The 19,799-nt window shown below is 39.8% G+C and overlaps 1 protein-coding gene across 1 annotated transcript in view; it reads right to left on the reverse strand.

Moving 5' to 3' along the window:
* Positions 1-19,799, reverse strand: part of LOC124154259 (neurogenic protein big brain) — a 167,932-nt gene that overhangs the window by 41,209 nt on the left and 106,924 nt on the right. Inside the window, exon 3 of the mRNA XM_046527867.1 lies at positions 9,695-10,052. Within this exon, the coding sequence (XP_046383823.1) occupies positions 9,695-10,052 (358 nt within the window). The remainder of the gene's footprint in view (positions 1-9,694; positions 10,053-19,799) is intronic.

Consider the following 19,799-nt stretch of genomic DNA (forward strand, 5'->3'; position numbering starts at 1 on the left):
AGACGGTTATGTTCACCGTTTCCGTTTAAGCCAGAATGACACAATACTTAACGTTGATTAGTGTCTTGGAGATTTTAACTGTGAGAGTAATGTTGCACCTACCAGTCAAACCATAAACTAGAGGTTACCGGTCATCTGGGAAAAATGACCTGGTTTGATACCACAAAAAGATACCTCAAAAGGGTTTTACTAATCAATACGACAGGATTATAGAAAAATTGCAATCCACACGCTATGTTATTGGATACGCCAAAGGACTTTCACTGGGAGAGTAATCGTGGACCTCCAAGTCAAATCATGAACTCGAGGACACTGATCAGCAAGGAAAAGTATTGTCTTGATTAATACAACATTTTTGGTTAACGTCTCGGTATGTATTTATGCCTTTATTAGGTACTATTTTTGCAATAAATAAGATTTGTTCATTATTAATAAAAAACAAACCCTATTGATGGAAAAAAACGTCCCGAATCTATAATAGTAACCCGAAACGTTATACTCCAACACTCTACTAATCAACTTTAAAAATTGAGGACAAGAGAGAGAAAAAAAACCTCAGCAATACTTAACCTTACACAAAGCCGACAATACCAACTATGGAGTATTTATGGACTTGTGTAAGCGTTCGTGTCGATGCGGTTTAGAAAACTAACGTGCTAGAAATTCTGTGAAATTGCTGGCAACTTTGCTGGTATGATTGTTTCCATAATGGAAGATTTTGATGATTCCATAATGAAAGATTTGATGCTTGGAATCCCATATTCCTCAGAGTCTTCGCACTAATTTAAGGTCAAATATCCTGTCCCCACAGAGTGTAGGCATAGAGACAGTTGGTAACATTGTTATAGATAAATACTTATGCGTTTCCACTATTTATCCTAAGGTTTCAAACGATTTTTAGAGGGGTCGATTCTTTCACTTTTTGTCGTATCTCGTCTCGTTCGCCCCAAATATTTGTATGGAACAGTCATTATTCGGAAGTGGCTTCTATTGTATAACATACTAGAAAACTACATACTTAGGCAAAGTAAAAAAAAATATACTTCGTCAACGACTGGACGCTTGAGCGGAACTTAAAAAAATAATCTGTCTTGAATATTTCATCACATTCTTTTGATCCACCATGACTTGCTGCCACGGTCCAAATTTTCATGCTAATGGGGGAACCTAAACCTGTGGTTCGAAAATCATTCCGTTTTCAAATTTGCCGAAATGATCTCGATGAAAGCGATTAATCAGCAGGCATTGCGGTGATTCGCTCGAGGTACTAATTAAGTACTGAAAAACCCGAGAGGGAGGAGCCGCCACTTTCATCTTCGATGGCCGAACGGGTGGATTAAATGGGCCTCGAACGATTTCGCGCTTAATAGACGGGTAATTAGCGCGATGCAATCGTGCAAAAAGCACGCGGCTTTCGAGGGGTTGGTCCATGAAGCTGGGATATCTTGATCGCACCCTTCCGAAATGCTCGCCCGCAAGAGAGGATACAAGAACTCTTGTGGAACGGATACTAAGGTGGTAATTCCGTTCCCGTTCGAAGCGATCCAACTTCAAAATAATCTTCAGAAGCAAAGAGGTGGGACAAATTTACGACATGAAATCGAAAGATGAGATCCTTAACCGCCGATACCTCCAATATTACATTAAGCTCTCCCATTTCCTCATCGTTAACCTGTACATTCATTTTTGAATGGGTTTAGTACAAATTCGATAAAATTTCTAGTCTCATACGAATATTTTTATTATTATATTATGTAATTTCGCTATATTGCAGCATCATATAGGACATCAGGTACATGTATACAAATGTCCTTATTAAGAATTTGATGACTTGTGCATTGAGCCCATAGAAAGGAAAATATTATGTCCAGAGAAACTTGCACTTTCCACACTTACATCGTATTAGCTGCCGGTTTTGATACTTAGCGTCCTTATCGAATTGCTTCTCAAAAAGCTCGTGCTTATGAGTTATAAATTTGGCACCCTTCATGACGAGATAATTCTGATTAATTCCTCGGAATTTTTTAGCGAGTTATGAATCTAAATCACCAATGGAGAGGCAGAAACGGAGAGAATAACTTTTTTCATTAAGATCCTTTTTATTGGACCACCAGATACAAGAAAGTATAATGTCAATGCGTATGTTCTTATTCCCAAAATCACTCCATTTCACTCCTGATTCGGGACGAAAAAAATTTATCCTTTATCCTTTTTTTCTCATGATATTCAATTTACCTTCGATGATCAGACAATGTTTCGAACTACCGACCGACTTAGAGGAAGAAATATGGGTACTCACTCAGGTCGCATCGGTAGTAGAGGAGGAGTAAATTGGTTCGAGCAAAAAACAAACGGAAAGAATGGGTTCTTTTCTTTTTTTGTAACGTTTCGACGTTTCGCTCCGTCTTTAGTGGACCTCTTCTCCCTTCTCCCAGACCCGAAGCCCTCGGTTGAAGTCTCCGTCCCGCAAGGTCCATTTATTATTTCCCCTCGGTCCTTGTTCGTGTTGATTCCCAGACGATCAGAAGAGAGGGCCCTACTTTATAAGGCGGGGGAGTTCGGGAGGGAGGGGAAGAGAATAAGACAAGACGAGGGGGGGGGATGAAAAAATAATAGGACTTTCCCCTCCTTCGCCATCTCCAGACACCTTTTTATCTGTTGGAGAGTCTCCTCCGTCCACCATTCCTTTTTCCCATGGCTGGGTGGCCTCCTTAATCGCTCCTCACGCAGTCGACGAAGAGAGAGGAGTATAAGGAGCTGAGAACGAGAGTGGAAGAAGAAGATGGGAAGAGAAGAAAAGAATTTTCAAAACATAAGAGAACGAATAAAATCCGAAGATCTAAGCGCGAAGCAGTGCTATTTTTCCATATTGAAATAAACAATATCAATTCTCCACACCTACTACCTCAGTACTTGATATAAATTTCATTAGCTCGGACTGGGATATCTTTAACCGGGGCCATACTATTCACCCATTCCCTCCCTTACCCACCTTTAGTATTACACTTTCTCGCGGCTTCGTTTCAATTACTTTCCTTATCCCCATTTATCGTTTTTTTAAAGACTTTTTTCACTGATGACTCGTCCTTGATGCTAAATGACCGATTTATGATCAAAAAAATGTATTTTTCCGTGATAATTTTGCATACGTTCTCATTATAGCCTGATAACTCGATTGTAGCGCCAATTCCACGTAATGATAAGTGCTCACCTCAATTGCTGACTTTTTGTCACTGCTTGTCTGTTACTGCTCTGACAAAAAGTTAGCAATTAAATTCATAGTAATATGGTCTTCATAGAATGCTAATCAACCTACAACCTACGCTGAAGACGATGGGAAGAGAATAAAAGAATGATAAATAAAATTCGAAGTTACAAGCGCGATGGAGTGGAATTTTCTTCCATACTGAAATAAACACTTGCAATTTTTCATGATTACAAAATATATTCCCAACCTAGGTTTCGACGTTACTACGTCATCTTCATTTTGTACCTCGAAGATGACGTAGTAACGTAAGTTACAAGTTCCTAGCTCAAAAAAATCGTTTTTTGAGGTATTCGCCAGCTTTTATCGATCTAGCCCACTGTGGGGGACACAAGGGTCATAACCCTGCAAAGGATATCAAAAAGTATTAATTTTATATTAGTCTAATAGTTATTTTATCCATGTAAAGAAGGGAGTGTATATGCAAATGTATGGCTACAAGTCCCATGCGTGAGAGAAGTTTGAGTTGTATTTATAGTAGAGCGCAGAATTCCCTCTCCCCTCTCTCCCGGAGGGTGTTCCATACTTCCCGGATCCAGGTCATGACCCCCTCCGCCAAATTTGATGCTGAATGCGCCCTGATCGTATGGCTACCTGCCAATTGTATTTGAGACATATTCTCAGCTTGAACATAGGGATAGTCCCCGAAGTTGAATTTGGTGGAGCTTCCCAATCGGATTTTTATTTTATCTTTCTCAAGCGGGCTCCTTAAATGTTAATTCTTTTTTACCACACGATTCCTCTCACGTCTCGGCCCTTCGGAACGTGGCCTCCACTATTCCCGTTTTTCGTCGGCGTGACTGATTCGGATAGACGAAGATGGGAATCAGAGGATAGGTCTCACGCACGTTAGATTATCGGCACCCATGGAATAGACCAAATTTCGGGCATATACGGCAGCAATGAACGCTACAACACGATGCCAGGATTGGTGACTGGTGCAAGCTGGGAATAATTCACTTAATAAACATTCATACTCTCTCGAAACACTCCCTTTAATAGAGAATTACCTGACCTCCACTGATTAACTACTCCTCTTCAATCAGCTATATTCCTAGAAAAAATATTATTGAAATTTCACCTATTTATTCGAAGCTTGGAACTTGGCGGAATTATCAAGTCTAGTTTTTACCCTCTAAATTTAAGTAACATTAATCAAATCTCCTAAACTTTACGTGTCTGATATTATCAACAAATAAAAAAAACATCTAAAAAATTGTAACGGCTAAGTTATCCTTTCTGGTTCACGGGCTAAACTTGGGATCAATGGCGGTTCGAAAAGAATAAGTTGGTGGAATTAAGTAGGGGGGGCGGTAGGTGAGGGAAAAAAATTGGGTAAGGGATAATCTAGAGTACTTGTAATGTACGTCAAATTAATGACAGACATATTTGTTTTGAAGACATTTTAAAGAATTCACCCAAATGCATTCAACTTAAAAATTCAACTTTAAATTCAACTGTAAAACTCCCTAACGGTCCCATAGAGGGAGCAATTAGGAAGAAGTTAAAATTATTCGAAGGCGGAAGAATCATCAATGCAAGGAAATCATTAAGGTGGCGAAAATGAATAGGGCCACCCGCTCTCCATTTCAACTCTCATATCGTTTGCCGATATCGACCGATTTGAACCAGGGAAGAGAGACTACAGAAAAAACGAAGAATTGATGGTAAACGTGAGGTTCTCAAGGCGTCACTCTTTCCATAAAGAGTCGACGGTAAACTTCATTTCGTGGCGGGGTCAAGAGGGGGAGGTCAGGGCCGAAGGAAACCCTCGAAGGTTCGCGTGAGCCTATCAAAATTATAACTGACGGAAAAACGACTCGAAATGCGTCCCAACGAACTCTTCATGGGAAATAAGAATGACGAGGTTCAGCAAACGGGAAAGTCGACTTCATTCTCAATCGACAGGCTTTCGAAGATTCCCACGGAGGTTTTCGCTCCCCGTACATCAGAGTAATTTGAAACACGAGGAGTTTTTTTACACGCTTCTCCCTAACCTCCTCCATCTGTTTGTCTGTCAAATCGATCTTGTAATTAATTTTTAATCTTCTTCCAATTGTCGGATCGGTTCAACATTTTCCACACTTACTTGCTTCTGATGACAAAACAATATTCAATTGTCATACATTTGAAAGTTTGTTCCTTTGTGCAGTAAATAATTAACTATAATTTCAAATGGGAAAAATTATTTAAAATTTTATCAATAGATGGCGTTTGTGATAAATTTTTCGGGTGATTTTTTTTATAACAGCTCCGGTTTAATTTATTATATGATTCCCCAAGAAAAAAATAGAATATTAATTAAAAGTAAAAAGATTAAAAAACACGCTCATGATAGGTGCGTAATCTCCGCGAAAAAGCTTTTTGACGCGCAAAACATTACGCGGAAGACTGAAAGACGGTTTTCTTCGGATGGGATCAAGTTTGCAAAACGTCTTGGTCGCGTATCCTATTTACCTTGCATTTATTTTAAAATATTGATCGTCTTCAACTTTACCATTGACCAAATTCTTTGTATATGCATCGTTCGTCTCCTTGAGTACTTTTGAAACATGAACAGAAAATACAATCTACATTTACTTGGTTTATGCGGTCGTATATGTTCCCATCTACCAAAACTATACGTGCATTCACGAGTTAACTTACACTCGCTAGCGTATCGTGTAACCAGGTCTTCACAGTTGATCCTTAAGAAATGGAAGTACCAAATGAAGTAAAAGAAAACCTGGAGCAACAGAACTAAATAAGTCTACTTCTACATTCATGGCTGAAAGAGTTTTCAGTGGCTTTAATAGTCTTCATAAAACCGAAATAATCATTTTCTCTGGCTTTATAGACCTGCGAAACAGATGAGTATCATTATCATATCTATACCATATTTTTTTAAGATGACAGCGATAAAAAATTGGGCTTTTGCACCACCAGTATTTGACTCATGACGGTCAACTGAAAACAATCGTTGAAGGCCTCCAATGAGATACACAGTGCAGGTAATGAAGAATGTTAAACAGAAGAATTGTGTAAATGTTAAAAGACTTACTCATCGGAGAATAGTTTGAACATCTGCGTCAAATTAATCCTGGGATTGCTGACTGTCAAGTGTGAAGTAAATTCCTTTAAGGCGCTCACAAATTCAAAATTACAAGTAATGATCACGTGGATTTATTCGGGAGACTTCTACATAAAAGTCAAAATTTCCCGTTTCTCCCTACCATGAAAATCGAATGAAAATTTCACGAAGAAAATGTCAATTTTTTTTCCATTTCTCCTTATCACAAAGATCGATAGAGTCGGTGAAGGGAATTGATGGAACGCGTGATGACACAAAGTCCTTTTGAGCGCATAAAACCCTTGTCATCTCTCGTCGAGCTGGCGACGTCAATAACAATTAGGCGCCAGGGGGAAAGACGTTGTTCGCCTGGGCTCAATCGAATCTGTCACGGATGTGTCTTTTCCTTGGAGAGGAAACTTCCAAAGAGGATAAAAGTCGACGGGAAACCATGCCCTCGCACTCCGCCCACGGAAAACACGTGCTGTTCTGCATGGGAAGCGTACCCTGGGACATACAGTAGTGAGGCGTGCGTGCTCCAACCACGGAAACCGGATAAGTCCTGCGGTGGGTCACAAGACGGCTTGACGAGGTGTCAAGGGATACCCACCGGTGCGCCCGTCCTCGGAGTAAATACAAACAAGAGAGCTCCCATGTGGATGCGCAGTGAATTTATACATAAGTATATCTGCATATTAAGCGCGCAAACTTTGAAGAGCGTCGCTCAATTTTTCTTAAGGCCTGTTTACACGGCGCATTAACCCGTACGAGTTAATGTCTGTTTGCGTGAACGTTTTTTGTGGACCGGAACGGAACATGTACGAATGCATGAACCAAATTTGAACAGGTTCTATTTTCTGTTCATGCATTCGCACAAATTGGATGTTTACTCGGTGCATTTTCGTATTCATTCACGCGTTCATACATTCAGACATTAACGCGTAGGTACGGGTTAATGTACCGTGTAAACAGGCCTTAAGCAATAGTACGACATCGCATACCCCACCTCAGATTCTCTTCAAGGAATACTACTTTCACTTGGCTTATTCCACCCCACCCACCCGCCTCCGATTGACATCCGACGTAAAATTTCTTCATTTACATCATGAATGGGTCTTTCAGACTCGTTGGTCTCCTTTCTTTCTTTCCACTCCACATTCAAGCCCGTTAGACTCGCAATACAGAAACCTTAAGCCAGCCCAAATTCCGACTGTCAATTTCCCATAGATCCCTTTCCTACCATTTACCTTCCCTTTTTAATTCTCTCTAAAATACTTCTTCTTCTCTTAACCTTTTTGCCTCCAGTTTCAACAGCCAACTACGAAGCCTTTTACTCCGATACAACACGAATCTCAAATATGACCGATTTGAGACTGGTTTCTTAAACAAAGTGTAATAACATTAAAAAAATAAAATGCGAGCAATAAACAACTCTTTGTTAGCAAATGAATGCTTCTTTTCCATTTGGACTTTTGATTTTTAATTTCAGTGTACAGATAAAAAAAATATAATTGGTTTTTTTGCTCTCCTGAAAAGTTTCTATTTTTGAGATACGTGCTGTTAGAACTTAGCCATCGATATATAGTATTTTTTTAAGTTCATTGTTATACATGAGATTATTTTTATGCTTGTTTTTATCATACGTACATAATTTATTATTCGCTTGCTTTTATGCAAACCAATTTCACGGCCTTACTGCTGTTTTTGGTGTTTAATAAATAAATTGATGGCTAATATATATACGTACTACCCCGCAAGCCGCCTCAACAGGCGGAACCGGGTTGTCTGTAGATGCACTATGTATTTAACAACTGTGGCGGGAGATGTCGTGACGCACGCCGCTAACAAAAAATACACAAAAAATGCTTGCACTAATTTATAACTGCACCTAACGTTCATTAAATTTTACAAAAGTATTTTTCGGAATAGAAGCCAAAATTACTCTATCGAATGCTTCTCAATGCCTCACTTTACGTCACAGAACCGCCCGGTGAGTGGCCATGCAGAAAAAAGGACGTATTAGGCAGGATATTTTTCTACGGATATCAGAGGGAAATTATTTTGTTTATTTTTTCTAAATTACCCGCAGAAAACTGCGGAATGAGGACTTTACATCGGGGGTTTCAACAACAAACAAAAGACGATCATATCAACAACTTACAATAAACGATCACATCAAAGACTAACTATGACTGTTGAAATGGAAGAAAAATAAAATAAAAATATGCTTTGGAAAAAGAGGTGTCAAGAGCCGTTCCGCACGCCGAGACAAACGAGGCTGGTGGTTTCGCGGTCCAACGTCACCGCAACAAGACACCTTGTGTACACGTTACGTGCACCTAACACCCACGAACATAGACGAGTTCACACTCTTACCACAACCTGAGAGGTATGGGAACCTATGGGAAGCGCGATCTGGCCCTGTAGCCACCATCAGTTTACGCTGAACTAATTACTCTGAACACTTACTCGGAAGAAAATGTCACGACATACTATCACACTATCTTTCAGGTTTTTGCCACGTTGGTTGTTACAGGCTGGCGACAGTTTCGCCTAGATTCCACCCTGCCTCTTCAGGTCGAGCTCAGGTCTTCAGGTTTAGCGTATTCAGTTATTCACTTCGACCTGAAAACGCCTGGTGGGATCCCGGCGAAATTTTCGGATGGACTAAATTAGAAAATCGAGTTTTAATAGCCAAAAATCGAGATCGAGCCATGATCTTCGAGTTTCGATCCAAACTTGATTTTTCAACTTCGATCATGAGTATTTAGTTGGACCTCAGCAGTTACTACCACCCTAAGATAACCTCATCCGTTCCATGTGAAAGACTTTAGCTACTCTAGTGCGGGTAAAATTGGAAAGGCACACCCTCGGCCTTCAGGAAAGCATCAAAATCAGTCGATCTTCAATAAAAATTTTAGTGAAGCCGAAAGGTTCCAAGCGGTAACCCCAAAACTTTGATGTGCGAGCATTAGTAAATCTTTACCACCAATATTTCCAGCATGTATTCCAAGTAGATTTTTTGGTATTTTTTTCAATAACTAAAATGTGTATTAGAGTATTTTTCATACGAGTAATAACTTGCCTTGTACGAACTGTAGTAAAAAAAGAACCGTAGATTTTTTCGATTAATCGATCTTTTGATTCAAATTTCGATTTTTGTTGAAAATTCGAGCTTTCATTTCGATTAAAAATCGATTGATCGAAAAATCGACAGTTTTCCATCATTATGTAGGAGATATCATGATGGACGTAAGGACATTCACTTACACTTTTCGTTTCGGTTAAAAATCGATTGATCGAAAAATCGATTTTGGCGACAGTTTTCCCTCATTATTTCGGAGATATTATGACGGAGGTAGGTAAGGGCATTTACTTACCGCGACCAGCGAGCAAGAGAGGTAGGCGGCGCCGATGGGCAGTGCGGCCTGTCCCTGAAGCCATCGTCGGTGGGCGCTGAAACCTCCGCCCCACCATGAGGAGGAACCGCCGCCACCCCAGGAGGCGCCACCGCCTCCCCCGCAACCCCCGTTGCAGTCGGCCATGCACACGAAGTACGTGAAGACTACGATGAAGGAGAGGATGAAGTCCACGCCGAAGCGCTCCCATGCCGTCAGGTGCACGGGGGAGGGAGGCGGGGCCAGCTGCTGGAGCAAGAGGGCCGGGTTCGAGCTCCCGCCCGCACCAACAGCCGACGACGTAGTGCCCGCTATCCCCGGATAGCCCGGCAGCGTCACCCTATTGAAGGACACAGAAAGGGAAAAAATGAATAGCGACATCCGTGAGGCAGCAGTGGGATAGTTTTGAACGAGATAAAAAGGTAATAAATATCTTAGCGCGAATAGAAAATTCGATAAATTAACTGTGAGTAATAGAATATAAGATAAAGTAATGTTTTTTAACATGGTGCAGGCTTTATATTTTAGCTGCTAATTACTTGCCACCTGGCCATTGGCCTATTTGCAACGTGTCTTTAAATAAATAAATAAGAAAAAATAAATCGAAGTAAAAGTCCTATGGTTTTCAACAACATACCAACATTCACAGCGGTTTTATGAGTAGCTTGGACCGAATCATGGACATGAAATACACACAAATTGGTACGAAATCAGCGATAAATTAAGAGAGCCTTGAAGCCAACGGGATAGGTTTAGCAATTCATTTTTTCCTTGAGAATTACAGACTTAAATTTCAAGCCGTAGTCAAATAACCCTACCAACGCACATCTAATTTATTTTACTAATTATACAGGTAAAAGGCTGGTGTCCCAACTACTCCCGCCGTATGTCTATTGAGGCGGCTTGTAGGGTAGTATATAGATTTAGAATATGTCAGCTAGCTTCGTATCCTCATAGCTACATGAGGCTTTTCCTTGGGTCGAGTAAATATATGCCCTAATTGCTTTTCCTGCGTAGTAAAGAAAAAAATTTAAGCAATTCCATTGAAGCAAGGAAAAATAATTGGAATATTTGAAATATTTTTCGGATTTGATCAGGTACCTATGCAATTAGATGGTGAATTTCTTGAATAAATGGTAACGGGTGTAATAAGTAAATCAGTGGCGTCCATAATTCGAGCTAATTTCGGTGAGAAATATATATGGGTTTACACCTTTACAGTCATGATCGAAGGAGTGAATGAAATAATAAAGTTTGACTTAGTTAATAGGTAACCGTAAGCGCACATCACATATTTACTACGGGGAATCTATGAAACGGATGATAAAGCAAGTTACTTTTCGGAAACGTAAACATAACTTAGATATTCGTCGAATGAAATCGTAGACTACATGCGAATGTTGAATCACAAATAACTAATGCAGAACAATCATGGACACGCTTCGTTACGGATACATTTATAAGTACGTGTGTACACAGACCTACTCACGAAGCCCAAACTCACGAAGGGCGTGTCTAAATTCCTCAGCCATAATTGTTATAATTTAAAAGCGTTACAGAACCACGAGAGAACCTTCGGGAAGCTCTAATGGGAACGATCTTCAGCCGTATTTTCGGGGTAGTTTGAAAGAAAAACCTGGAGTATCGTGGGAAGAAATTATCGGAAATTACAGCTTTTCCAACATGCTATAAGGAAAGGAACGAGTAGACTCGACCATCATTCTCATAGGAGGAACTCCATCCAAAAAATAGGCAGGGTCTTAAAATCCAAGGCAAGGCTAGAGATCTGATCAGAAGAAACACATCATAAAAGAGGTACCAAATTACAGTCTTAAAATACGATTTATTTATTGTACACTGAAAATAATTTAATAAAATGTCGCAAGAAATGTTTTAGCCATTTAATTACATCACATAAAATTGGCGAACATGAAAAACAGATAGCTATTTTGGCATTCACTATCCTGCATTAGAAAATGGCTTTCTTTCTTAAAATTGTGATAAATTTATTCGCAACTACTGCGACGAACATTTACACAAGAATACAGCGAGGGATTCATGTTTAAACAGCAGTGCCAGAACGAAGTATTTGATGGGTACAAACGTTCCTTAGCGGAAACCCGTCATGAGGAGTCAAATGAAAAGGACTGTGTTCCACGGAAATGGTTTTTATGACATCATTACTGGCTACTGCGGAACTAAAAAGTTTTATTCTTGCTTGACTCGTATTCAAACATTATTGAAAAGATACCACATGTCGTTCCTGACTTGATAATGGAGCCTGCATTAAAGCAACGCGAGGAATAATCATGGCCATAGTCGTGATCCGAGTCTGTTTAAGGCCTATAGTACAAGCTAGTAGCTTGATGGCTGCTTTGAAGACTACTGATTACATGGATATTTATAATTTAATTTTAGGGACTATATCAAAGCAATGCGGTGAAAAATTTAACATCATATAATTTTTAACCAATAGCCTAAGTTATACATGATGAAGCTTATTGAGGCCCATATTTTAAGCTAAAATCTAGACGGTGAAATAAGTAAAGAGAGAGGAAACCATTAATTTATTACGGAAGAATTCATAAGGCTTTAGGCTAAATTAAAAGTCTTCCACAATTTCGTGAATAAATATTCCCCAGAGGTTTTACTTCCTGTGCTGTCGGCACAGGTAACAATCACGGGACGGATTCTCACGCGAAATACACTCGGAAGAAAAAGGAACCACGGACCGAATCGCCGTTTTATTACAGTTGCGAGGCAGTTTCCATGAAACAAGATATGCTGCGACACGCGCCCATCGGGTGTGCATAAACCGAGCTATTTCAAGCGGTTATTATGGTCAAGGGAATTTAAGAGCGGAGAGTGGGACTCGAATTGCACGCTGAGTTACTGCTACGTCTCGCGAGATGCCCCTTTAACAAGACATCACGCGAGGGCGGGGGAAGATACGGAAAAAAAGATATGGAGGCATTCCAAACGCAATTAGGGATCAGCGACCTCACTCTTTCCCGAAACGAATTAAAAAGAAGAGCCGGAATTAGTTTTGGTCGGATTTGGAGAAACATAGCACCTCTATTTTCAACGCAAATTCATCGTGAAACATCTATTTTCTCCGTGACATCAAAGGATTCAACAGAATAAGGAAGAAATAAAGGATAGAGAAGGCTTCCGAAATGTGGCGCTACAGAAGAGTTATGAGGATCAAATGGGTCGACCGAGTTAGTAATGGGGAAGTCCTTAGAAGTGTAGGAGAGAAGAGAGGCCTCATGAAAACCTTGATATGAAGACGAAACAACCTTATAGATCATATCCTATTACATGATCACCTGATGAAGACAATCGTCGAGGGTCAAGTAGAAAAGGAAGACTTTGAACAAAATATATGGAACAGGTAAAGAAGGATGCGAAAGTCATCAGAGGCTGTACATTAATAATATACTAGACTGCAGGATAAAAAATCAAAAGTACCCTGGGACTGAAAATGGAAGCATTCTCTGTGCTTGAAATCACGGGAATACAGAATATGTTTACCTGTAACCATGAAGACATCAAGTTATTCTCCACTTTCGCACTTTTATACCATCAACATGAAGATAAATATGTATTTATTTACGTATTCGATATGCATCCAACGTTTTGTAAGTATGCACCTCACCACAGCGATACGCTCCGAATTGACTGACTCCTTGTTCTGGTCCACTAGAATGACACAGTCTATGCTAGGCAGATATCAGCAGGATAGGAAATCTAAAGTGCCCTGACCGGGTAACGGGAGCATCCTTTGTATTTTAAACTACGGGAATACATAAACTATTGAGCTAAAAACTTGGTAACATCATGTAAACAATCACTTTCGTATTTTTAGATCGTCATCGGCAATATAAATACATATTCACGTAGATACGAAAGCATTCCTATCCTTTGTGAGTGTGTGTATCTCACCACAGCGATCCGCTTCGTATAAGGCGGAGTGGTGGCATTAATCAATCCAGCGCCGGAGACCTTGAAGCGCCACTTGGGAGCCTCGGCTCCAATTAATTCGAAATCCTCTCGAGATAAAAATAAAAAAAAATAAATAAATAAGGAGACTCGAGGGAGAGAGATAGGGGAAGCACATGTATAAAAGATCCCCATAGCGCAGTTCGCATCCACTCTTCACCGATCTTTTGTATATAAGGCCCGGTAGGGTCAGCGAGAGAAATAAAGCGAAATAAAGGTTCCATTCCCACACCACGCGCCAGTGACCACACATCCGGCTGACACTTGCAAGATGAGAGAGAGAGGCACCACTAACTAAGTTCGTGCGATGGGTTTCGCGATAATTTTCGGTTCCCAGGCTACTCCGCAGGTTGGTGGGTGGTGGTGTTACCACACACGGAGACAAGAGGAAGAGAATCAGGGAAGAGATAGGTACCTATAAGTTCCTAAGGGAAAGAAGAAAAACTCTTGACGGTGTAACTGATAGGGTCGCAGACAAAGTGGTGCTATGGGAGTTTTGACCTCCCACAGAGCCATAATTGGTAGTGGTAAACAAAGTTTTTTCTATGAAAATCGTAGGCGTAAAAATACCTTAACCATTTCCATCACTAGGCAATAAATAATAAAGTTCCAAAATAATGTCTTAACACATTTTCATTAGTAAAATAATTATAATTACATTCATAAATATTTTAACGGGAGATTTTGCAATTTTTTACAAGTGGAAGTGATACTAGGTTTTCAAACGAAAATTCCTGAACTTATAGACTTTGTCCATTAACATTTATACATGTATCTTTGTTCACACTTTTAATACTATTTTTTTACAAACAATACATAATTGAAGCGAAGCGGTCATACCATAAAAAACTCTTCGATGAATCTTTATTAATAATCCAGCAAAATCATGCATGTTGTTTGATGTACACCTAGCTCACAACAGAGAAGTTCTCACTAGAGTTCATTCACAACGTGCATTGTCGACTTAATAGCCATCATTTACAAAAATGTTTTTCATTCAGTAAAAAATATATATCAAAACATCATCGTAAGAAAAAGGATTAAAAACGGTGAAACGAATAAGCGTGCGAGTTCAAAAATTCTTGCGAGCAAAAGCGTTATAGACGGCATCAACTTTCAAATGGCCAGCGAGACATCCGACAATGAAGAGTAATGGGATTCTGTTTCATTCATAACAAAAGCAAAAAACAAGAAGTTCAAGTTAACAGTGCTTGGATTTCCTGCAGACGATGCAGTCATTCGGCATCTCAAGAAGATGATTCAATTCCGCTCAACGGGCTATTTTTATTTTTTCGCGCCGTATTTCTCGTTTAAAATCTCTCATCAAATTGAAATGTTTAGGTTAGATAAGGCAGACATTCAATTCATGTTTTCATCTCACACAGAAAAATCTTATACCTGAGAAAATACCGAGGTAAAGTATTCAAATTTAGGATTTAGGACACAAATGTTAAAAAATTTCTATTTTGAACACCCTGGAATTTTAAAGATGAAGCCATAAATTTGAAACTCAGAAGTACGCCTCGATAAAAGAACCGGTAGAGTAGTGTCCTTTTAATGGTAAAGATGTATAATTATAACTAAATTTTTACATCGGTCCTGAAAAACGTCCTCACGTTGATTCAGAAGTGGTAATGTAATTGAGACTTGCACGTTAGGACATGTATTTATGATGGAAGTCGACTAACAAACTCTATATCAGTAAGAACTTCAACGGAACAGAATTTAGAACAACCAAGAGCGAATTTGAAACAACCAACATACCTAAACCTGGAGAGGTAGGAGAAGAAGAAAATTAAAATAAAGATCAAGTCCACCCACAATATTGAAGTCGCCCATTCGAGGCCGGATCAAAGTGCGGTCCACATCGCCGTGACATACTCTGCCATGCGTCCCCTTCCTGTTTCGTCTGAGAGGAGAGATCACGACCTTCGTAATCCCCGTGGAATATAGGGGATCTAATTGCCTCCGAACCCCTTCCTCCCCTCCTCGGCGATTATTTCCGCCAGATGAATATCCCCATCGGGAAGAAGCGGGGGAGGAGAGAGTGTTAGTGGCCTTTTCGGCCGTGGGAGACGATGATGGCCTGGGAGGAAGGGGTTCTGTTTTTCCCACGATCGGGTCCATTAAAAGGCAGACGAGTCTGGGAGTGAATGGCGACAAGAGGAACGAGTAGAGAAAGCGAGAGATTCTGCAGACCGAGCCTCCAAAAAAATATCCGCGACATAAGGAGCATATGCATATTGTAGGAAATGAAATAAAGGAGACCAGTTTTGATTAAGAACAGTATTGTGCCTCGGTAACTTATCTGGCATGTGCTCTCGGTCGGAAATACAGGGATCCGGGTTCGAATCCCTGTCAAGGTGAATGATTTTTTTCTCTGTGGATTTTTTGCACAATTTGTGCATTGCGGGTGACTCCCGTAAAGTTATCGCCGTGGCTAGTCCCGGCATACTTAAATGAAGTACAGTACTTCAATAGAAATACACCCGAATAGCAATGGAATCGGTATACGATTTGTGGTGATTTTGCGCGCGCTTTTTAAAATTTCTCATTTTGCTAGGGTCTTTCCACTCGGACAATTTTTCATCAATTATGCAGTTATATCCCTCATCTCATAATCAATCCTTTTTTTAAATCGAAAATTACATGCGATGATACTCTTTAAAGCGAGGGCCACGTCAAAAGTCTACATTAATTGTTTTCCTGGCTTTCGTATTATTAAAAAAATAAAAGCAGGATATACAATAAAAATCGTATCATTCGTTCCTACTCTAACTGATGAATATCACGTATATATAACAGTAGTAAGTGACAAAAATTAAATTATAGTTATTAGTGCCTCATCAAAATATCACAAGTTGGTATGGAGCTTGCCCTGGAAAATCACCACCGCCGGAAATTTATTATGGATCCTTAGATTGGGAGATCAATACTCTAGTTGTTACATCAACACCATGCCTCAAACGTTACGTTAGTAATATCACCTTGCTCATTACTGTGTCCAGGCTCATTAAGTTGGCCAATACTTTTTAAACGTCAATCTCACATCCGACCAATCGATTAATCCGAATGGAAATAATTGCAGGAGGCAATACAACTTCTGGAGTGGAGAAACGCAACTATAATTATGGAACTTCGAGAGGCTTATGATAATTCAAAGATCCCCCTTCCTAGTTTTCACTGGATGGCATTCGCTTTCAGCAAAAATTGTCAATAGCAAGAAATTAGTAAGCTTTTAAGAATGAACATTTTGCACACAATGAGCAGCGATTTGTTATGAAGAAAAGAGATACGTGCAAGAATGTTGATGAAAACTGAATGAACCGGGTAGCTTGTGTACGAGAATTTTATCTTCTTATCGTAGTAACAACGGAATTCTCAGACATCCAACGCATTGAGACATGAAATTCATCTACAAAGAATTTATGTTCCGTATTCTGCATATTTCGGATTAAACAAAAAATGTTCATGTTGCTATTTCATCTATTGATTTACATCAATCAAACTGGGGTGCTGGACGAACTAAGTTCCCAGATTGGTCTCAATCTCACACTCAACGAATGCAGACGTTATGTCAGCCAATCTTCCTATGCACCAATTCCTCGCGGCACGGGTCTGAACGAGGTGCACTTACGAGGATATTGTGGCGATGCATTTCTGACAGCGGTCACCGCATCCACTGGTGCGGCTGAGGGAACGTGATTGATGCGAGCCAATGGGCGGGAGTCGCTCATGGCAAGTGGCCTCGAGGACAGCGGCCGAGGGCTAATGGAAGGAGGCAGAGAGAGAGATTGAAGACATCTCCACAGAGAGACTGCCGACGAGTGTCATTGACGTCTGAGGACAGAAACACAATGCGAACGGTATCGCGAGTGGCATAACGGACTAAGTTACGCACAGTGCGAGAAGAAAATGTTTTAAAGGCAACATTCCGATTAGTGTGTAGATTTCCCACCTTAAAACCGTAAAACAGAGCTAAAAATATTTAGGTATTTATGCTAACTTCTTGAGGGCTCAAATAACTTAGCAGGAATTTGCCCACCTCGGTGGCGGCGGGGTGAAGTCCTTGCCTGCCATACGAGGGGTCGCGGGTTCGAATCCCTCCTGTGTGGATTTTCTACTAAAACTGATAACTGCAGGCTTTACTTTGTGAAACCTCTCCATATTGGAAATAAAGAAATAAAACTTTGTAAGGTTCACTACCATTATGGATTTTCTACTGTCCAAGGCTTGGATCAACGTGCGTACCCATCAACTTGAATGTATGAAAGGATTGTGTAGTCCGTAACTCAGTTGATAAAGAAGGACTAAATCGATATTATTATAAATTCCTTATTTTAAGTTGTCTAATTTGAATTTTAGGCGTTAAAGTCATTTTCATTAAAAATGGATAAACCATAAGTCTAATATTTTCAAAACCTTATTCTCATGCTTCAAATAAGAAATTTTCTACAAGCCACAGATCATAAATGAGGATTTATGGAATAGGTTTTTTATGATAGATAGTGAGACATGCGGCGTTCTAAAAGGATGGGTAATATGTCTAACTTTATTAATTACAGGAAAAAGACCAGCTAAACCTAAATTATTAAGGTGACAGAAAATTCAATAATTGTGATTTTTCACAACACTATGTGTCATTTGGACCTGATAGATTACAGCGTTCTCATTGTACATTTTTATTCGAACCGACATGGAGTAACTCAAGTTATCCTACATACGATGCTGGAGTAAAAGGGAAAAAAAATGAAGGCGTTGATTGAAACTCCATTTTTAACTAATGTGCTAACGACACCATTCTCAGCCGTAGTCATCAATCCTCGAACGAAACAAAGAAAAAAAAATCATTTTGAACCAATCCCTTTTTTTCAACCTTCACGGCTCTCCCACGCATGCGCCCAGGAGGGAAACGAATTCCTCAGAAGGCTGGTAAGAACATCACGTTCCTTCTTCCTTCCTACACCCGACACCTAGTGTAAATAATGTTGGTTTGGGGTTACGCCCCAAAAAACATTCGGGGCTCGAGGTAGTGCATGGGAAATGTAAATAACTCTCTGTGTTTTAATCGCGTCGAATCTGTTAACGCGTTGAAAAGGTGTGGGACGAAGGGACGCCGTAGGCGAAGATGATAAAAAATGGACCAAGGGATGCTGAGAAGTAGCGGTTACCTGGGCGAGGGCCTCTCTCATACCCTTAGAATACTCGAACGCGAGAGGGCCCGTGAAAAGGGCTAACGAAACAAAAGAATACAGATAGGCGATTGGGTTGAGTCATCTCCTCATCCACCGTTTATAAACTCATGCAGACAGGCCCTCCCTCGCCATGAATACATGATATGCAGGCGGTGTTCCTACGGCACCTGAGGATATGGATATACCGTTAGGAAGACTGCCGATGAGTAACCGCATGAAAGAGATCTAAAAAATACTCCGACACGTAACGGATATGGTGGAGTTATAAACAATCGCCAGTACGTAACAGTGGTGTAGTCAGGGGGTGTTTGAGAGCTGAACCCCTCTATTCCCCAAAATAATGTCGGTGCGGACACGTAAAAGGATTCCTTTGACAAGAATTAATCGAAAAAATACTGTATGCGATAATAAGCGATATGTTTTTTTACATTATAGTTTTAATAACGAAGCTTCATTTGAATTTTACTGATTAGATTAGAAAAAAATGATAGACTGATATTTAATCGATAATGGAAATAGAAACCTCCACTTAGTTAACTAGTTATGCTACCATTGTAAGTAGCCCTAAATCGGTGGAGATAATTTATACTCATATAACGTTTAATTTAAAATTTTATTTAAGATCCTTCAAAAAATTGATTCTAGGTTTTGGTCTTAATATCAACTCAATATCAATTGCGCCATTAACCATTAAATATTATACCTTGCAAAAAAAAACAGAGTTAGTATTCGTATGAGAAAGAAGCGGTAAAATAGGTAATTATTTCTTTCAACATTGTTTTAAAATCTTCAAAAAAAAACTCTTAATGCGTAAAATTTAGCACAATCCATTACTTGCACGCGCATATATGCCTATTGAAAGATTCAACCGCAAGTGTCGACAGCCTCAG

This window comes from Ischnura elegans, chromosome 2, assembly GCF_921293095.1.
Source record: "Ischnura elegans chromosome 2, ioIscEleg1.1, whole genome shotgun sequence".
Classification (NCBI taxonomy): Eukaryota; Metazoa; Arthropoda; class Insecta; order Odonata; family Coenagrionidae; genus Ischnura; species Ischnura elegans.